Source organism: Myxocyprinus asiaticus, chromosome 13 (genome assembly GCF_019703515.2).
Source record: "Myxocyprinus asiaticus isolate MX2 ecotype Aquarium Trade chromosome 13, UBuf_Myxa_2, whole genome shotgun sequence".
In the NCBI taxonomy this organism is placed as follows: Eukaryota; Metazoa; Chordata; class Actinopteri; order Cypriniformes; family Catostomidae; genus Myxocyprinus; species Myxocyprinus asiaticus.
In genome coordinates this window covers 43,475,508-43,494,777 of record NC_059356.1, presented here as the reverse complement: position 1 = coordinate 43,494,777, position 19,270 = coordinate 43,475,508, and the positions used below count along the sequence as shown (strand labels likewise).

The 19,270-nt window shown below is 38.2% G+C and overlaps 1 protein-coding gene across 5 annotated transcripts in view; it reads right to left on the bottom strand.

Moving 5' to 3' along the window:
- LOC127450224 (TBC1 domain family member 16-like) overlaps positions 1-14,960 on the bottom strand; it is a 37,487-nt gene extending 22,527 nt beyond the window's left edge. For 3 of the 5 annotated variants that reach the window (XR_007898934.1, XM_051714135.1, XM_051714132.1), the window contains exons 1-3: positions 14,826-14,960; positions 3,373-3,579; positions 2,878-3,289 (exon numbers count right to left, since the gene is read on the bottom strand). Coding sequence is in view for 4 of the 5 variants with exons in the window: in XM_051714135.1 (XP_051570095.1) it covers positions 2,878-3,289; positions 3,373-3,547 (587 nt within the window). In the remaining variant the exon portion in view is untranslated. Of the gene's footprint in view, positions 1-2,877; positions 3,290-3,372; positions 3,580-6,667; positions 7,264-7,357; positions 7,445-14,825 lie in introns of all 5 variants that reach the window. The other 2 variants (XM_051714133.1, XM_051714134.1) reach the window with 2 other exon arrangements.
- Between the last annotated feature and the right edge of the window lie 4,310 nt (positions 14,961-19,270).

Here is a 19,270-nt window from a genome sequence, read left to right as displayed (position 1 = left end):
GCTCAGGCCAAAACAACAAAAGGAGGAAACTATGCTGAAAAGAGGGAATGTTAGATTAAGCATATGGGGGAGGAAATCTGGTGTTGCCTCATTTCTAGAAACTCACAGACTGAGCTCTATTCCTGCCAAAACACTGTACTTCTGCAAAGCTCTCTCTTGTAGATTTGCTTGTAATGTCTCCCCCATGTGGCTGCAGAGCAGCATTACAAGTGTAACACACAGGCATAACAGCATATATTCAGTTGGGTTTGCAATATTACAAACGCTGAAATAAATATTAGTAGGTAAAAACATTCAAATGGAGAAATAAAGTTCAAATAGAGTCCTTAAATAACTTCAAGCTTTGTAATTACACCATGCTATGTCAACCTTATATTTTTCATTTGAGAAAAATGTCTATTCAATACTAAAATATGACTATTAACATTCCTGTACATTTATGTATTTCTTACAATCATAAAAATCAGTTCTTATTTGAAAATGACTGAACTTTTTTTAAAAGGAATAGTTAACACAAGGTGAAAAATTTGCATTATTTACTCACCTTAATGTTGTGTAAAACCCATACGCTATTTATTTTTCCAGTGGAATGCAAAAGTAGGATCTTTGAAAAATTGTCATGCAGCCCCCGCCATTCAAATGATAGCGACAGTTTATAGCGACCACATCTGTCACCATTAAAGGGATAGTTCACCCAAAAATGAAAATTCTCTCATCATTTACTCACTCTCATGCTATCCCAGATGTGTATGACTTTCTTTCTTCTGCAGAACACAAATGCAGATTTTTAGAAGAATATTTCAGCTCTGAAGGTCCATTCAGTGCAAGTGAATGGATTAAAAAATGTGAAGCTCCAAAATCCACATAAAGGGAGCATAAAAGTAATCCATAAGAATCCATGTGTTCAAACACAATATGATACGTGTGGCTGAGAAACAGATCAATATTTAAGTCATTTTTTTATCATAAATTCTCCTCCCTGCCCAGTAGGGGGCGATATGCACGAAGAAAGTGAATCACCAAAAATAGAAGAAGGAGAAAGTGAAAGTAAAGGAAACAGGATTTAAATATTGATCTGTTTCTCACCCACACCTATCATATCGCTTCAGAAGATCTGGATTTAACCACCCACCCATATGGATTACTTTTATGCTGCCCTTATCTTGATTTTGGCTTCAAAATTTTGGCACCCATTCACTTGAAATATTCTTCTAAAAATCTTCATTTGTGTTCTGCTGATGAAAGAAAGTCATACACATCTGGGATGGCATGAGGGTGAGTAAATGATGAGAATTTTCATTTTTGGGTCAACTAACCCTTTAAAAGCGCCATTTAGGTCATAACTCAACTTAAACATACTGCAGTTTTGCCTTTGTAGGGCAGTATAGACTAGTGTTTCTCAACAAGTGATGAAAAATTGCTCGTAGGTCTGTTCAGATTAGGGTTACGGACAGCAGGGAAAGAACAATGACAGGGTTCTTCCTCTATCCAAAAATTTTCACCGCTTTATACGCGCTAAATATGCTTCTCATCTAAAGCGTGCACTTGCGCAGAGCGATTGTGGTGTGAGCCATCACCAAACTATTTGCGCCGATGATCTGCTCTAATCTCTAGAGCGTGAGTGTCAACCAGGTTTTTAATTGTGGCTTTTTACATTAAAAAAAAAAAACTGTTTATTGGACATTGCTGTCTTTTAATCACATTGCTGTTTCCATTCTCAATTGGCTTTTTGGTTTATTTTGTGTACCACAAAGAAAAGAAAAAAGCATACGGGTTTGAAACGACATGAGGGTGAGTAAATAATGACATAATTTTCATTTCTGGGTGAACTATCCCTTTAAAACAACTGATGGAACTAGTTTCACATCATGTACACAATTATGTCAGGTTCCTGGAGCAACATCCTTTGTTGAAAGAGAAAATGTAAGAGATGTTGTGGATGGCAGCTTGAGCTTTGCTATGTGATTGCTAAAGTGTTCTGAGTAGTTGCTAGTGGGTACTAGCGTGTTCTGGTAAATGTCAAACGAGCCCATTTCTAAGTCTCTATGATCTTTGGGTCTCTATATACAGTATGGCTCGTGTCCCTCCTTCAATGTAAGTCTGAAATTTTTTTGCCTGTTTTACTGTCCGCTAGGTACCAATTGTAAGTAGGCTTGGACAAGTAACAGCACACCTCGTCTCAACATGCCATATGATTTGAAGTTTCATTCATGTCTGTAGAACAAATGGTACGTGACTGTAAGAAATGCTGGTTTTAAAGAGATTCCAAGATGAAAATGTTTTCGTCTACACAGCTTATATTGTTAAATCTTTGCTAAGTCTTATGAGAGATGGTCTGTGGCAATTATAGGATGCTCTGTATTTTTAAAGAGTGATAAAAACATGAGACCTACTGCTGCACTGAAGGATGCAGCCAAGCTGAGCTGATCTATGAATTATGAATAAGCTCGAAGCGGCTCCTCTTACTACATACAGTCCCTACGCAGATCTGCGGTAACAAAACTGAAACATTACAGCATCCAAATGATAGACTCATTCTGACATCAAACACCCACTGAAAACCTTTTCAATCACAGGTGTAATTATTTGCTTTGCACAACTTCAATTCAAAAGTTTGGTATATTGGAATCCATAAAACTTTAGACAAAATATCGTCATTCTAATAGCTATTAGCATTAACGAAGGGGTATTTAAATATGTGCCTGCCCGAGGAGGCTGATCTCTATTTCTGAACTTTTTTAAGGCAAAAGTTAATCAAAACCTTTCAAACATGCATTGGAGAAGCATTATAAATGTGAGGATCTTGCACAAATGTAAAGCTTCTTGCCTCAGTGTGTTCAAGGTCTCTGTATTTCGACATTTTCAGCTTTTTCTCACCTGCTCTCATTATCCAGGAAGACCGAGCTGCAGCTCTCGGCCAGGGCCTCGCTGACGGGCGACAGGCAGAAGGGTGAGGAGAAGGTGTCCGAGTCGGAGCCGAGGGTGCTGTCCCGGCTCACCTCGTCTGCGGAGAGCTCGCAGGAGCCTTCGTCGCCTTCTTCTGAAAGCTGCTGGTTCTGCTGGGTTGACTCTGTCCCATCGTCATCCTCTTCTTCCTCAGGGGTGGGCGGCGGGCGAGAGTGGCCACGGTGGGCTCTGTGGCGGGAGTTGTGGCGGACAGGCGAGCTATCGGGCGTGATGTAGCGGAGCGCTTCCTCATCCTGGCGCTGGATGCGGGAGTTGGGCACCCAGGTGAGGATGAGGGTGGAGCCGAGAGTCTCGTCTTTCTCCAGGTGCACACACAGGTAACCTGAAAGAGGAGACAATCAGAGAGTCAGAAGTGTATACAAGTCAGATTGTTCAACTATTCAATGGTGCACACGTGTGCGTTACCTGGGTGATGTTCAGGCAGACCAGGCAGGGGCTCGGCTGGGTGCACACACACATTGTTCTTAGAGAAGATGATCTCTCCGTCCTGCACAGCTCGTGATCCCCCTGTGCCCACGTTAAAGGTCAAGAGGTCAGAGGCTTTGGACGATGCACGCCGCAGGAGTCGACCGAATGACATCTCCTCCAGTCACCGCTCACTGCGCCCATCCTCTGAAAGAAAGAGAGAGACCGATGAATGGTTCAAACCCTGCAAGGGGCAGTAGTCAGTGTATGGTAAATTTGTAACCGAAATAATAACAAATTATAAATAAATACAGTACTGTGCAAAAGTCTTAGACACATAAGATGTTTTAATAAAAAAAAAAAAAACATTTGTCTTAAAAATAGTTATTTATATCTTCAGCTTTAGTGTGTCATTAGGAAATATAAATTTTAGACTCCCAAACATTACTTTTGCAAATAGAATAGAAGAAGGGAGCCTTGCAACAGATATCATGGCCCCCACAATGCCCCCCACTGAACACCAAGTCAGTCTGGGATTTCATGAAGAGACAGAAGCAATTGAGACAGCCTAAATAGACAGAAGAACTGTGGTGAATTCTCCAAGAGGCTTGGAACATCCTATCTGCCAACAACCAAGAAAAACTGTGTCCAGGTGTATCTAGGAGAATTGGTTGTGTTTTAAAGGCAAAGGTGGTCACACCAAATATTGATTTAGCTTTTTCTATGTTTACTGGACTTTGTATGACATTAATTGATAAATGAAAACTATTTATGGCATTATTTTTGAAGACATCCTCACTATGCAACATTTTTCACAAGTGCCTAAAACTTTTGCACAGTATTGTGTAATTATTGCGTAACATTGGGTAATTAAATACAAAATTATTAGAATTTGTAATTGAGTACACATGAGTAATTATACAGATGAAAACTAAATTTGAAAAACATTATTGAGAAAATGTGAGTGGCGCTTGCCTGTGTAAATATTACCACAAATATTTTGATTAAAATAACCCAGTTATCCAATAACCAAACAAAAACAAACCAAACAAAACCCAAGCCAAACCAAAACAACAAAACAAAAACCAAACCAAACAAAACCCAAACCAAACCAACAAAACAAACCAAAACAAACCAAACCCCAAACCAAACCAAAACACAAAACAAACCAAACCAATCCAAAACAAAAACAAAAACAAACCAAACCCCAAACCAAAACACAAAACAAACCAAACCCCAAACCAAACCAAAACACAAAACAAAAACAAACCAAACCAATCCAAAACAAAAAACAAACCAAAACAAACCAAACCCCAAACCAAACACAAAACACAAAACAAACCAAAACAAACCAAACCCCAAACCAATCCAAAACAAACCAAAACAAACCAAACCCCAAACCAAACCAAAACACAAAACAAAAAACAAACCAAAACAAACCAAACCCCAAACCAAACCAAAACACAAAACAAAAAACAAACCAAAACAAACCAAACCCCAAACCAATCCAAAACACAAAACAAAAAAACAAACCAAACCAAAACACAAAACAAAAACAAAACCAAACCAATCCAAAACAAAAACAAACCAAACCAATCCAAAAAAAAAACAAAAAACAAACCAAACCCCAAACCAATCCAAAACACAAAACAAAAACAAACCAAACCCCAAACCAAACCAAAACAAAACCCAAACCAAACCAAAACAACAAAACCCAAAACCAAACCAAAAACCAAACCAAAAACCAAACAAAACAAAACCATAAGAACACTGAACTTATTTACATTTACATTTATAAATAACAAATTAGCATAGTAATTACAAGTAATTATGAGTCTACATTAATAATTACAGATATAAACTAGATTTTATTTTTATTTAATTTTTTTCTTAATAAAATGTAAGAGGTGCTTGCCCATGCAAAAATTCTACCAAACTGCCTGTGCAAAAATTAACCAAATTTCTAAACATTGAACAAAATAACACATAAAACAAAACAGGGAAACACTGAATTTAGGCAATAAATAAATGTTAAAAAAAAAAAAAAAAAAAAAAAATACAAATATATTAGAAATAGTAATTACATTTACAGAAATTGTGTATACATCAAGATTTTTATTTTTTTTTCTTAAGAAAATGTGAGTGGTGCTTGCCCGTGCAAAAATCACCTGCATTTTTTTTATTTATTTTTTTTTATCACTAATTAGAATTGAGTTAACAAAACAAAACAAAAACAAAACAGGGAACACTGATTTGGTTAAATATGAACTCAATCATTACTGAAATACTGTAGCCCTAAAAAAAGTGAAAATGACTCATACAGTCTAATCTTTAGGGTCTCTACAGTAAGAGACGTAAATGTCAGTTAAATCCATGTTCACCTCCCTGACAAACTGCATGGTTAATTGAGAATAAATCATACACAGTTACACCTTAAACAAACACACTTGTAACAGACGGAAGCTTAACTGTGCCAAATGTTACAAGAAAACAGAACATTTTCTTGTTCCTTGTTTCATCAGCCACTGCCATTTCTGTTTGAATCTTGATAATGCTCAAAAACCAACAAGTCATTCAAGTAGGTAAAAGGGCAGATGATGTCAAGAAGTGGCAGCTGTGTCCTGCACTATATGACATGCTTAAACTAAAACTATTTTAAATAACATTTGTACATGCAGTTTTATGACCTCATAATAATGACTACTGCTATTATCATATAAGTGTGAATTTGAACAAACCCCTAACCCTAAGTATTAAACTTTACAGTTGAAGTCAGAAGTTTACATACACCTTAGCCAAATACATTTAAGCTCAGTTTTTCACAATTCCTAACATTTAATAGTAGAAAACTTTCCCTGTCTTAGGTCAGTTAGGATCACTACTTTATTTTAAGAATGTGAAATGTCAGTGTGGCAGACTCTGCCTTCTCCACCAAAGAGGAAGCGGGAACCGGAGTGAACAATCAACAGAACCTTAATTTCAAACTCAAATTTAAACAGTACAATGAAACATAGATGCACGCACACACACAGACACGTGCATCTCTCTCTCTCTCTCTTCAACTGGCATCTCCGGCTCATCCTTAACCCCCTTCCGGCTGATTAGGACGATTCAGTGCCGGAAATGCGTCCTCACGGCCTGGCCATGCCCTCCTCCACATCACAGTCAGAATAATAGTAGAGAGAATCATTTATTTCAGCTTTTATTTCTTCACATTCCCAGTGGGTCAGAAGTTTACATATACTTTGTTAGTATTTGGTAGCATTGCCTTTAAATTGTTTAACTTGGGTCAAACCTTTTAGGTAGCCTTCCACAAGCTTCTCACAATAAGTTGCTTGAATTTTGGCCCATTCCTCCAGACAGAACTGGTGTAACTGAGTCAGGTTTGTAGGCCTCCTTGCTCGCACACGCTTTTTCAGTTCTGCCCACAAATTTTCTATCGGATTGAGGTCAGGGCTTTGTGAAGGCCACTCCAATACCTTGACTTTGTTGTCCTTAAGCCATTTTGCCACAACTCTGGAGGTATGGTCATTGTCCATTTGAAAGACCCAATTGCGACCGAGCTTTAACTTCCTGGCTGATGTCTTGAAATGTTGCTTCAATATATCTACATAATTTTCCTTCCTAATGATGCCATCTATTTTGTGAAGTGCACCAGAAGATCTTTGTCCCCATGTGCACTTACAAACTGTAGTCTGGCTTTTTATGGCAGTTTTGGAGCAGTGGCTTCTTCCTTGCTGAGCAGCCTTTCAGGTTATGTCGATATAGGACTTGTTTTACTGTGGATATAGATACTTGTCTACCTGTTTCCTCCAGCATCTTCATAATGTCCTTTGCTGTTGTTCTGGGATTGATTCGACTTGCCAAATCTATAGTTTGCTGATATGAAATCTGTGGAGTGGTTAAAAAAAATTGTTTCAGTGACTTCAACCTAAGTGTATGTAAACTTCTGACTTCAACTGTATATGTGTAACTTGTGCCATACCATATGCTATGGACATGAATGTTGCCATGCAGCTTTTTGAGGAGAGATTACAGTATTTTTCTTAGCAATCAGTCGATTGCGATTTTCCTTTAGTGGATGTGAAAGAAAAGAGTGAAAAAAAAAAAATCAATATCTCACGTTTCACTATGCCTATAAATTTTAACGTAATATGTCAGCAGCTACCCGAAAACAAATTATGCAACATTCTATGCCATCAATCGCTTGTGAGTTGTGAAATGAACTTCCTCTAGACTAAACTTTCGTTTTTTCCTCTCTTGATTAAATGTATCCAGCCCTTCCTCTACTGAAATGGCACCAATTTACAGGGTGGCAGTATCTAATTTGTGCCTATTAGAAGTCAATTTCCTTTCACATCTCAGAGAATACACACACACACACACACACACACACACATACATAAGGCCACAGCTAGCTAAAACTAAACCTAATGGCAAGAAAGCACAAACAATATTACAAATAGTGAACCAGATCTCTAAAAATAAAAAGACTTATTCAACAACTTAAACGTGTTGGGGAATAACTAAAGTAGCTACACTGAAACTACAAATTTCAGTAGTGTGGCCGTAGCTCAACTGTTTTCAAAACTGAGTAGCTTTTACAGTAACCATCTACTTTTTCCAACAAGTAGCGGTGTAGCGTGACAAAACTCTCTCTCTAATATAACGTGGGAAGTCTCGTTCATTTGAGTCCCTTTGCAGGCACACTGAAAACCCTAATAAGTTGACTTTACTCAATTGATTGAGTAAACACATTCCCTCAACTGAATTAAGTAATGGTGTCTCCAAAACTTGTGTTATTAAGTTCACTTAACTTGGTGTTCATATAGAATGAACTTAACTATTTAAGTTAAGGTTAATGTAAGGCTACCTAGTTAAGGTAGATACAAGTAGACTTAACTCAGATTTGCTAATTAAAAATTGTTGTTTCTACTTAATAATTTTAGTTGAATTGACTCAAATTTAGGTCATACAATAACAGCTTAAAAAAATGACAATTATAATTGATTTTAGGTCAATCATTAAATAAACTTAATTCTCCATGGAAATGCATATATCTGTACTTCAGTTGCACATGCTCAAAAAGAACTAAAATAGAGTTAACAGGGACCAACTTGACCAAAGGGGACACAGATCACCCTAATGGTGACATCACACAGAACGTTTTGCAATAAAACAACATAAATAACACTACAAAAGAGCTAAAACCTCTATGAATTCTTAATAACAACTAATTAAATGCCCCCATAAGTACCCTTTGCCCAAGGAAACCTAATTTAATAATTTGAGTGCAAAGCATTGAGGGTATTCCCCATAGCCTCAGTTTTGCACTCAATAGTTTAAGTTATTAATAGGGTACAATGGGCTAAAGGCTCCATGGGGTAAAAGGCTCCATTGATTTCATTTTCTCCCAAAACACTAAATAGCAACAAAAACTACCACAGGACTTTCCTAAACACCTGTTTGTAATGATACACTGGGAAATTTTCCTGTTTCATGTGATATTTGCGTGTGGTGTCTACAGGTTCATTTTGAGGCAATTTGATCTAATATTTTTTTTTTTTTAAATAATCCCTGAAATTAACATTAACTACTGCCCCGGTATCTACACGATATCACTTTAAACCCTATAGGGGCCTTTTAGCCCAAGTGTAGGAGACTTTTACCCTGCTCCCTCACCACATCTTTTTTAAACTGAATTTTAATCGAAACAACCTTCCGTTATTTCTTTTCACACAAATTATGTTGCTCCATCAATATTCAATAAAAATACATACATTTTTTGGACCTTGATACATTTTGTGACCAGAAAGAAAAACTACATTTCCTTAAGTGGAGCCTTTAGCCCCATTGTACCCTACTTAAAATCGTACGTCTAGGGTTTTTTTTTTTTTTTTTATTAATTTTTTTTAAGAAAAATAGGTTAAAGGAACTTAGATATTTGAGTTATGAGCCCAAAACCTGACACTTCAAGTAATGCTTAATTTTTTCCAGTAAGGACAACATTAGGGTTTACTTTACGTTTTTCTTGTAGTGAAACACAAATATACATATACATATATATATATATATGTGTGTGTGTATATACAAAATAATTTATTTCCAATCTTACTGTTCAGCACTGTTTTTGACTCAATTATATAAAGTACAGTCTATTCTATTTTTATTGAGTGGCATTTAGGGTAAATTAATCTGTTGAAAATATTATTAATTTAGAACTACTTTGATTGCAATCACGTAAATTAGAAATATCATATATATATATATTTATAATATACACTCAGTGACCACTTTATTAGGTACACCTGTACACCTACTTATTCATGCAATTATCTAATCAGCCAATCGTGTGGCAGCAGTGCAGTGCATAAAATCATTCAGATATGGGTCAGGAGCTTCAGTTAATGCTCAAATCAACCATCAGAATGGGGAAAAAATGTGATCTCAGTGATTTCGACAGTGGCACGATTGTTGGTGCGAGACAGGATTTTCATGCACAACAGTCGCTAGAGTTTACTCAGAATGGTGCTAATAGCCTATAGCTTGTTGTAGCTAACTACTTTTTCAAAAGCATAGTTGAACTGTAGTTGAATTACTTCAAATTACGAGTAGCCTGTAGCTTGACAAGATATACAGTATCAAAGCAGCTTCCCCAAACACCCTGAGAAAACACCTTGAGCACTTCCTTGGGAATTTTAGAACCTCGATGAAAACCAACCAACAAAAAAAACCATATACAATTTCAGGTATTTGGGCAATTTGGAAGCAGACATTTACCGGTATGGTTTCTCTAAAAGTAGAGAGTTAAGTTTCCTTCACTTTAACTACATAGGATATATATACACAGGTGCATGAGGGCCACATGTATCATAAAGATTTGATTATAGTGCAAACACAATTCCAGTGAATAAACATGCCACATCATGGCACTGGATTATCTTGCAGGCCAAATCAGGGAAATTGTGTACTGAGAAAAGAGTGTCACTAGTAGAAGCATGTGTTGTCAACACCTCTGGAAACTCTTGCACTGACAGATATCATAAGCCATTCATCAGAACAACAACAACAACCTGAACCAGAATGCACTTTGAAAACTACAGAAATAAAAGGGTTTGCAATTATTAAAATGTTTAATGAAAAAAAAAAAAAAAAAGTATCTTTGCCGTTCAGTTCTTACTGACAAAATAAAACCATCCCTTTTGGAATTTCTATCATAATTTGGAAGCAATCCGGATCCAAATGGAATTTTCTTATAAGATTTTAACATAACAAAAAATAAAAACTAGATGTCGGAACACATAGTTCCCAATACGACTATTTAAAATAAATCGGTCTGCTAAGGAATAAACGTAAAGTAACTATTGTGTACATTTATGCATTTTTATCCAAAAGCAACTTACAGTGCATTCATTCAACATATACAGTACATTTGATCATTACCTGTTTTCCCTGGGATTTGAACCCATGACCTAGGCATTGCTGGCACTGCCATGCTCTACCAATTAAGCTACAGGAACATTATTATGATTACCAATAGACTAGAATGAAGAAAATGAATTTAAAGAAAATCTTTTAAAGGATTAGGAGGACTTTAAAACTCCTACCTCTCCCCTGGTATAGTGTTAAGTATCAAGACATTATTCCAATGCAATATGGGTTCTGATAAAATGTATTTGAACTACCCGTCATATTGAATTGGAATACAATTTTGATATTAGATATAGATGACATAATATCCAATAGTAGGCTACTCTTAGAACCAAATATAAAAAATCCTGTACGAATTACCAGGAGGATCTTATCCTATTAGGGCCCTTTACACTGCAAACCCTAATGTTGTCATTACTACAAAAATCAAGTTGTCTTAATTAAACATTACCTGAAATGTCAAGTTTTGTGCTCATCACTCAAATATCTAAGTTCTTTGAACTTATTTCTCTTAAAATCTATAAACTTACAATTTTGATGGTATGCATGGGGAAATATATGGGGAATTATGTTTATTTATTGATTGACCTTGACTCGGCTATAATATTCTTTTTTTTTCTTCCCTTTTTCTCCCCAATTTGGCATGCACAATTCCTAATGTGCCCAAAGTTCTTGTGGTGGCGTAGTAACTCGCCTCAATCCGGGTGGCGGAGGACGAATCTCAGTTGCCTCTGCATCCGAGACCGTCAATCCACGCATCTTATCACGCGGCATGTTGAGCGCATTACCACGGAGACCTAGTGCATGTGGAGGCTTCACGCTAATCTACGCAGCATCCATGCACAACTCACCATGCGCCCCACCAAGAGCGAGAACCACATTATAGCGACCACGAGGAGGTTACCCCATGTGACTCTACCCTCCCTAGCAAACGGGCCAATTTAGTTGCTTAGGAAGCCTGACTGGAGTCACTCAGCACGCCCTGGATTCGAAGGCTATATACAGTGCATCCGGAAAGTATTCACAGTGCTTTACTTTTTCCATATTTTGTTATGTTACAGCCTTATTCCAAAATGGATTAAATTCATTATTTTCCTCAAAATTCTACAAACAATACCCCATAATGACAATGTGAAAGAAGTTTGTTTGAAATCTTTGCAAATGTATTAAAAATAAAAAACAGAAAACAAAAAGAAAAAAAAAAAAAAAATCACATGTACATAAGTATTCACAGCCTTTGCTCAATACTTTGTTGAAGCACCTTTGGCACCAATTACAGCCTCAAGTCTTTTTGAGTATGATGCTACAAGCTTGGCACACCTATTTTTGGGCAGTTTCTCCCATTCTTCTTTGCAGGACATCTCAAGCTCCATCAGGTTGGATGGGGAGCGTCGGTGCACAGCCATTTTCAGATCTCTCCAGAGATGTTCAATCGGGTTCAAGTCTGGGCTCTGGCTGGGCCACTCAAGGACATTCACAGAGTTGTCCCAGAGCCACTCCTTTGTTATCTTGGCTGTGTGCTTAGGGTCGTTGTCCTGTTGGAAGATGAACCTTCGCCCCAGTCTGAGGTCCAGAGCGCTCTGGAGCAGGTTTTCATCAAGGATGTCTCTGTACATTGCTGCATTCATCTTTCCCTTGATCCTGACTAGTCTCCCAGTTCCTGCCACTGAAAAACATCCCCACAGCATGATGCTGCCACCACCATGCTTCACTGTAGGGATGGTATTGGCCAGGTGACGAGCGGTGCCTGGTTTCCTCCAGACATGACGCTTGCCATTCAGGCCAAAGAGTTCAATATTTGTTTCTCATGGCCTGAGAGTCCTTCAGGTGCCTTTTGGCAAACTCCAGGCGGGCTGTCATGTGCCTTTTACTGAGGAGTGGCTTCCGTCTGGCCACTCTACCATACAGGCCTGATTGGTGGAGTGCTGCAGAGATGGTTGTTCTTCTGGAAGGTTCTCCTCTCTCCACAGAGAAATGCTGGAGCTCTGTCAGAGTGACCATCGGGTTCTTGGTCACCTCCCTGACTAAGGCCCTTCTCCCCCGATCACTCAGTTTGGCCAGGCGGCCAGCTCTAGGAAGAGTCCTGGTGGTTCCAAACTTCTTCCATTTATGGATGATGGAGGCCACTGTGCTCATTGGGACCTTCAATGCTGCAGAAATTTTCTGTACCCTTCCCCAGGTCTGTGCCTAGATACAATCCTGTCTCGGAGGTCTACAGACAATTCCTTGGACTTCATGGCTTGGTTTGTGCTCTGACATGCACTGTTAACTGTGGGACCTTATATAGACAGGTGTGTGCCTTTCCAAATCATGTCCAATCAACTGAATTTATCACAGGTGGACTCCAGTCAAGTTGTAGAAACATCTCAAGGATGATCAGTGGAAACAGGATGCACCTGAGCTCAATTTTGAGTGTCATGGCAAAGGCTGTGAATACTTATGTACATGTGATTTTTTTTTCGTTTTTTATTTTTAATAAATTTGCAAAGATTTCAAACAAACTTCTTTCACATTGTCATTATGGGGTATTGTTTGCAAAATTTTGAGGAAAATAATGAATGTAATCCATTTTGGAATAAGGCTGTAACATAACAAAATGTGGAAAAAGTGAAGCGCTGTGAATACTTTCCGGATGCACTGTAATATTCTTAATAATTTGAGCTGTGGGGGGCCTGGGTAGCTCAGTGGTAAAGACGCTGGCTAACACCCCTGGAGTTCGCTAGTTCGAATCCCAGGGCGTGCTGAGTGACTCCAGCCAGGTCTCCTAAGCAACCAAATTGACCCAGTTGCTAGGAAGGGTACAGTCACATGGGGTAACCTCCTTCTGATCCCTATAATGTGGTTCGTTCTCAGTGGGGCGCGTGATGAGTTGAGCGTGGTTGCCGCGGTGGGTGGCGTGAAGCCTCCACATGCGCTGTGTCTCCGTGGCAATGCACTCAACAAGCCACGAGATAAGATGCACGGGTTGACGATCTCAGACGCGGAGGCAACTGGGATTCGTCCTCCACCACCCGTACTGAGGCAAATCACTACGCAACCACGAGGACTTAAAAGCACATTGGGAATTGGGCATTCCAAATTGGGGGGAAAATCCAAAAAGAAAAATAAATAAATAAATTATATATATATATATATATTTGATCTGTGTTATTGTATGAACTTAATTTGAGTAAATTCAACTACAATTATTACGTAGAAACAACAATATTTAAATAGCAAATCTGAGTCAAGTCTACTTGCATCTCGTTAGCTTAACTTATATAGTCAAGTTCATTATATGAACACCAAGTTAAGTGAACTTAATTAGGCCTACACAAATTACACAAAATCAACTGACTTATTGATTGAAACAATTTATTAGGTTTTTCAGTGTACAATTAGCTCTACCTTCTAAAATATGATAGAAATTACACAGGAACCCTATTCCCTAACCCTTGGCTTTTTTACTAGGAATATCCATAGATGATTCATCACATGCACAGCATTAAAATGTACATTATCAAACATGATACTAAACATCTTAATGCATTTAAATGTCCTAAAAACCTTATAGTATGACAGTGGCATATTAATCCCAATGTTAAAGTGAAAAGTTATAAGTCTTCAGCAATTAAGTGTGTGCATGTCCCGATACTGCAATGCCAAAACTAATATTTCAGTAATAACTCATCATAATAAATACATCAAGATATAGCATACAGACTACATAAAACACACCAAGTGTTCATTTATTGATCTTGTTCGGGCCTGTGGGCTATGTGATCGGATTGATTGACCTGTAATAATATTGCATTTAAATGCACAAGCCCTTTCGTGCCACTCTGCGTATCTGAAGCATCATGTAACGCATAGGAGAACAGATAACAGACATAAAACGCGCCGAGAAATTTAGTCCCGTTATATCTGTTATAATAGAGGTCCATCCACTGCTTTTCCCATATGGGACGCTGCTTGAACTACTTCAAATACTGACAGCCATAAGAATGAATTAGTAATCGTAAAACAAAAGTCAACACACTTACCTTCAGTAGCAGAAACGATTATAACCTCTGCCACACGTCCACATCAGAAGCTGTCCAACGGAGAGTAATATATTATAGATATGTGCTGCTATAAATGTCGCTGTTCTCTGAGTGTACGCGTATGTTCATGAGCGACACGTCACTCCGTACGCCGCTGCTAAACCACGCCCACTGACGATTATGGAGTTAAATATGTGCCACAACTCTGCACGCGCAAAATTGTATTTTGAGCGTGCAAATTGATATCTTGAGCGCACAAAATATTCTGTGCGCGCAAGATATTTTTAGCGTGCAAGTTGATACTTTGAGGGCAAAAAAATAATTTTGTACACGCAAGATGATATTTTGAGTGCACAAAAAATTTCTGCGTACGCAAAATGATATTTTGAGAGCACAAAAAGTTTGACGCGCTTGAACTCAGTTTTGTAAAGTAATGTATCTTTTTGGAAAGATGCATAAATGTTTTGCTTGTGCAATTCTCACTTGATCTCCTCATATGCACTCTACATGCGCTCGGAACTTTAGACTGCTCGCTTACTTTTACACCCGTATCCCTGCGGATTATAGACATGCCAGGAATACTGTAAGGCTTAACTTACTGTAATGTAAGTTTTTCAAAATATAGTATCCTCATGGGATGATGCAATTCTAAGGAGTTCTTTCTATTTTCTAGTCTCAAACAATTGATGTTCAATATACTGTACATTTAATTTACCACAAACTATGACAGGAGACATAATTAGCCTCTTTTCCTTTTCTTCCGTTTCTTCTCATTAATCATTTTTGCCATAAGGGTTGTGGTAGAATGCATTAACTTCATAAAAACAGCATACTGAACATTTCAAGATACCCTACAGCTTTGAAATGCAAACATAAACAGCATTTCTAATTTATTATCAAGAATAGAATATGTTAATTTTAGGCAATATTTATAATATTCATAATATTTATAATATACAAGGCTGTCAAAAAATAGGAGAGGACACATTAAAGAAAGTGGACAAAATAACATGTTTATTAAAGAAGATAATATTTTATGTAATAATAACAAAAAGAAGAAGATTCAGTTGTTGCAGACCCATGGTAGACTGTAATCTGGTCACATTTATTTTAATAAACTGATCTCTCAGAATATCCTTTGGGATAGATAGAAGTCAAAATAAGTTCCCCCAAAACTACACTATTATTTTTTTTTTTACAAAATAGTCTTACACATGGGAGAGATTACAGTGCATCCGGAAAGTATTCACAGCACTTCACTTTTTCCACATTTTGTTATGTTACAGCCTTATTCCAAAATGGATTAAATTCATTATTTTCCTCAAAATTCTACAAACAATATCCCATAATGACAACATGAAAGGAGTTTGTTTGAAATCTTTGCAAATTTATTAAAAATAAAAAACGAAAAAAAAAAAAATCACGTACATAAGTATTCACAGCCTTTGCCATGACACTCAAAACTGAGCTCAGGTGCATCCTGTTTCCACTGATCATCCTTGAGATGTTTCTACAACTTGATTGGAGTCCACCTGTGGTAAATTCAGTTGATTGGACATGATTTGGAAAGGCACACACCTGTCTATATAAGATTCCACAGTTAACAGTGCATGTCAGAGCACAAACCATCATTGAAGGTCCCAATGAGCACAGTGGCCTCCATCATCCATAAATGGAAGAAGTTTGGAACCACCAGGACTCTTTCTAGAGCTGGCCGCCCGGCCAAACTGAGCAATCGGGGGAGAAGGGCCTTAGTCAGGGAGGTGACCAAGAACCCAATGGTCACTCTCAAATCAAATGAAATCACTGTTATTGTCACACAACTATATACACAAGTGCAATGGTGTGTGAAATTCTTGGGTGCAGTTCCGATCAACACAGCAGTCGTGACAGTGATGAGACATATACCAGTTTACAATAAACATCAAATTTACACAACACAATTTAAAGTCTAATATACACATAATTACACACAACACAATATACAAATAATAACATACACTGTACAGTATACAATACGCACTATATAGATACACATTATTCAATAAAAATAAAAAATAAAAATATATAAAAAAGCATATATATATATATATAGAATGTACAGTATTGTACTGTATTGACATTCAGGCTGTCGGTTGATAGTAAGCTGTTAAGAGAGAATATAATATAATAATAATATAATTTATGACAGTCCAGTGTGAGATATAAGAGTAATAAAGTGCAGTGCTGATGTATTTGATCGTGGGAGATCAAGAGTTCAAAAGTCTGATTGCTTGGGGGAAGAAGCTGTCATGAAGTCGGCTGGTGCGGGTCCTGATGCTGCGATACCGCCTGCCTGATGGTAGCAGTGAGAACAGCCCATGGCTCAGGTGGCTGGAGTCTCTGATGATCCTCTGAGCTTTATTCACACACCGCCTGGTATATATGTCCTGGAGGGAGGGAAGCTCACCTCCGATGATGTGTCTGGCAGTTCGCACCACCCTTTGCAGTGCTTTGCGGTTGTGGGCGGTGCTATTGCCGTACCAGGCGGAGATGCAGCCAGTCAGGATGCTCTCTACAGTTCAGGTGTAGAACCGTGTGAGGATGTTGCAGTTCTCACATAAGTGTTCTTTTTTTCCAGGTGGGAGAGAGCAGTGTGTATTGTAGATGCAATGGCATCATCAGTGGAGCAGTTGTTGGCAGACAACATCCAAGACAAAAAACATAAGAATTGTAAACAAAACAAACAAAACACTACCATGTTGTGTCGGAGCTCGCAATGCAGCAGCCATACTCGGCGCCATCTTGAGTCCAAAAAAACTCTCTGACAGAGCTCCAGCGTTTCTCTGTGGAGAGAGGAGAACCTTCCAGAAGAACAACCATCTCTGCAGCACTCCACCAATCAGGCCTGTATGGTAGAGTGGCCAGACGGAAGTCACTCCTCAGTAAAAGGCACATGACATCCCACCTGGAGTTTGCCAAAAGGCACCTGAAGGACTCTCAGACCATGAGAAACAAAATTCTCTGGTCTGATGAAACAAAGATTGAACTCTTTAGCCTGAATGGCAAGCGTCATGTCTGGAGGAAACCAGGCTCCGCTCATCACCTGGCCAATACCATCCCTACAGTGAAGCATGGTTGTGGCAGCATCATGCTTTGGGGATGTTTTTCAGCGGCAGGAACTGGGAGACTAGTCAGGATCGAGGGAAAGATGAATGCAGCAATGTACAGAGACATCCTTGATGAAAACCTGCTCCAGAGCGCTCTGGACCTCAGACTGGGGTGAAGGTTCATCTTCCAACAGGACAACGACCCTAAGCACACAGCCAAGATAACAAAGGAGTAGCTACGGAACAACTCTGTGAATGTACTTGAGTGGCCCAGCCAGAGCCCAGACTTGAACCTGATTGAAGATCTCTGGAGAGATCTGAAAATGGCTGTGCACTGACACTCCCCATCCAACCTGATGGAGCTTGAGAGGTCCTGCAAAGAAGAATGGGAGAAACTGCCCAAAATAGGTGTGCCAAGCTTGTAGCATCATACTCATAAAGACTTGAGGCTGTAATTGGTGCCAAAAGTGCTTCAACAAAGTATTGAGCAAAGGCTGTGAATACTTATGTACATGTGATTTTTTTTTATTGATTTTTTTTTTTATAAATTTGCAAAGATTTCAAACAAACTTCTTTCACATTGTCATTATGGAGTATTGTTTGTAGAATTTTGAGGAAAATAATGAATTGAATCCATTTTGGAATAAGGCTGTAACAACAAAATGTGGAAAAAGTGAAGCGCTGTGAATACTTTCCGGATGCACTGTATATTAATATAATTTCAGATAAAAGTGGTAGCCAACATGGCCAAGCTAGTAGCTATGTAAGTGTAACTTGGTAACCTAGATAACCAAATACTAATATAGACCACACTAAGAGAGCTAGACAGATAGTTATCTTGCTAGTAAACCTTTTGGCAGTGTACAGACTAACAAATGTATTTCATTAAGGTTAAATAAAAACATTTAAGTCAACAAAAGATCTGCTTTCGTGTGGTCATAGCGTGTTACACATTTCCTTTCTTGAAAACAAACTATCCCCTTCTCCTCTTCCAGCTGTTTTGATTAGTTGTGATCTAGCCAGCCAATCAAAATTTACCACCTCATCTCTAATTGGCTGAAATTCTGGCACATTATAATGCTGTAAACTTGTTGAGCAAGCAAGTGGTCAAAGCTATGAGTGCAGGCAGAGTGGGTAGTAGGAGAGAGCGAGTGAGATCTTGCACACGCAAAAAACAGTAGAGTTACATAAATTTCAGAAATCTGTGCAAATTCACATTCAAAGAAACTTTATTCAAGTGCAAAATTGATTTTTGTTTGCTCAAAATGAATTCATCTTTGCAAGAAGACACACTGGTTTATAAAACTGAGTTCACGTGCGTACAAAATATAATCTTGCAAGCGCAGAACATTTTTG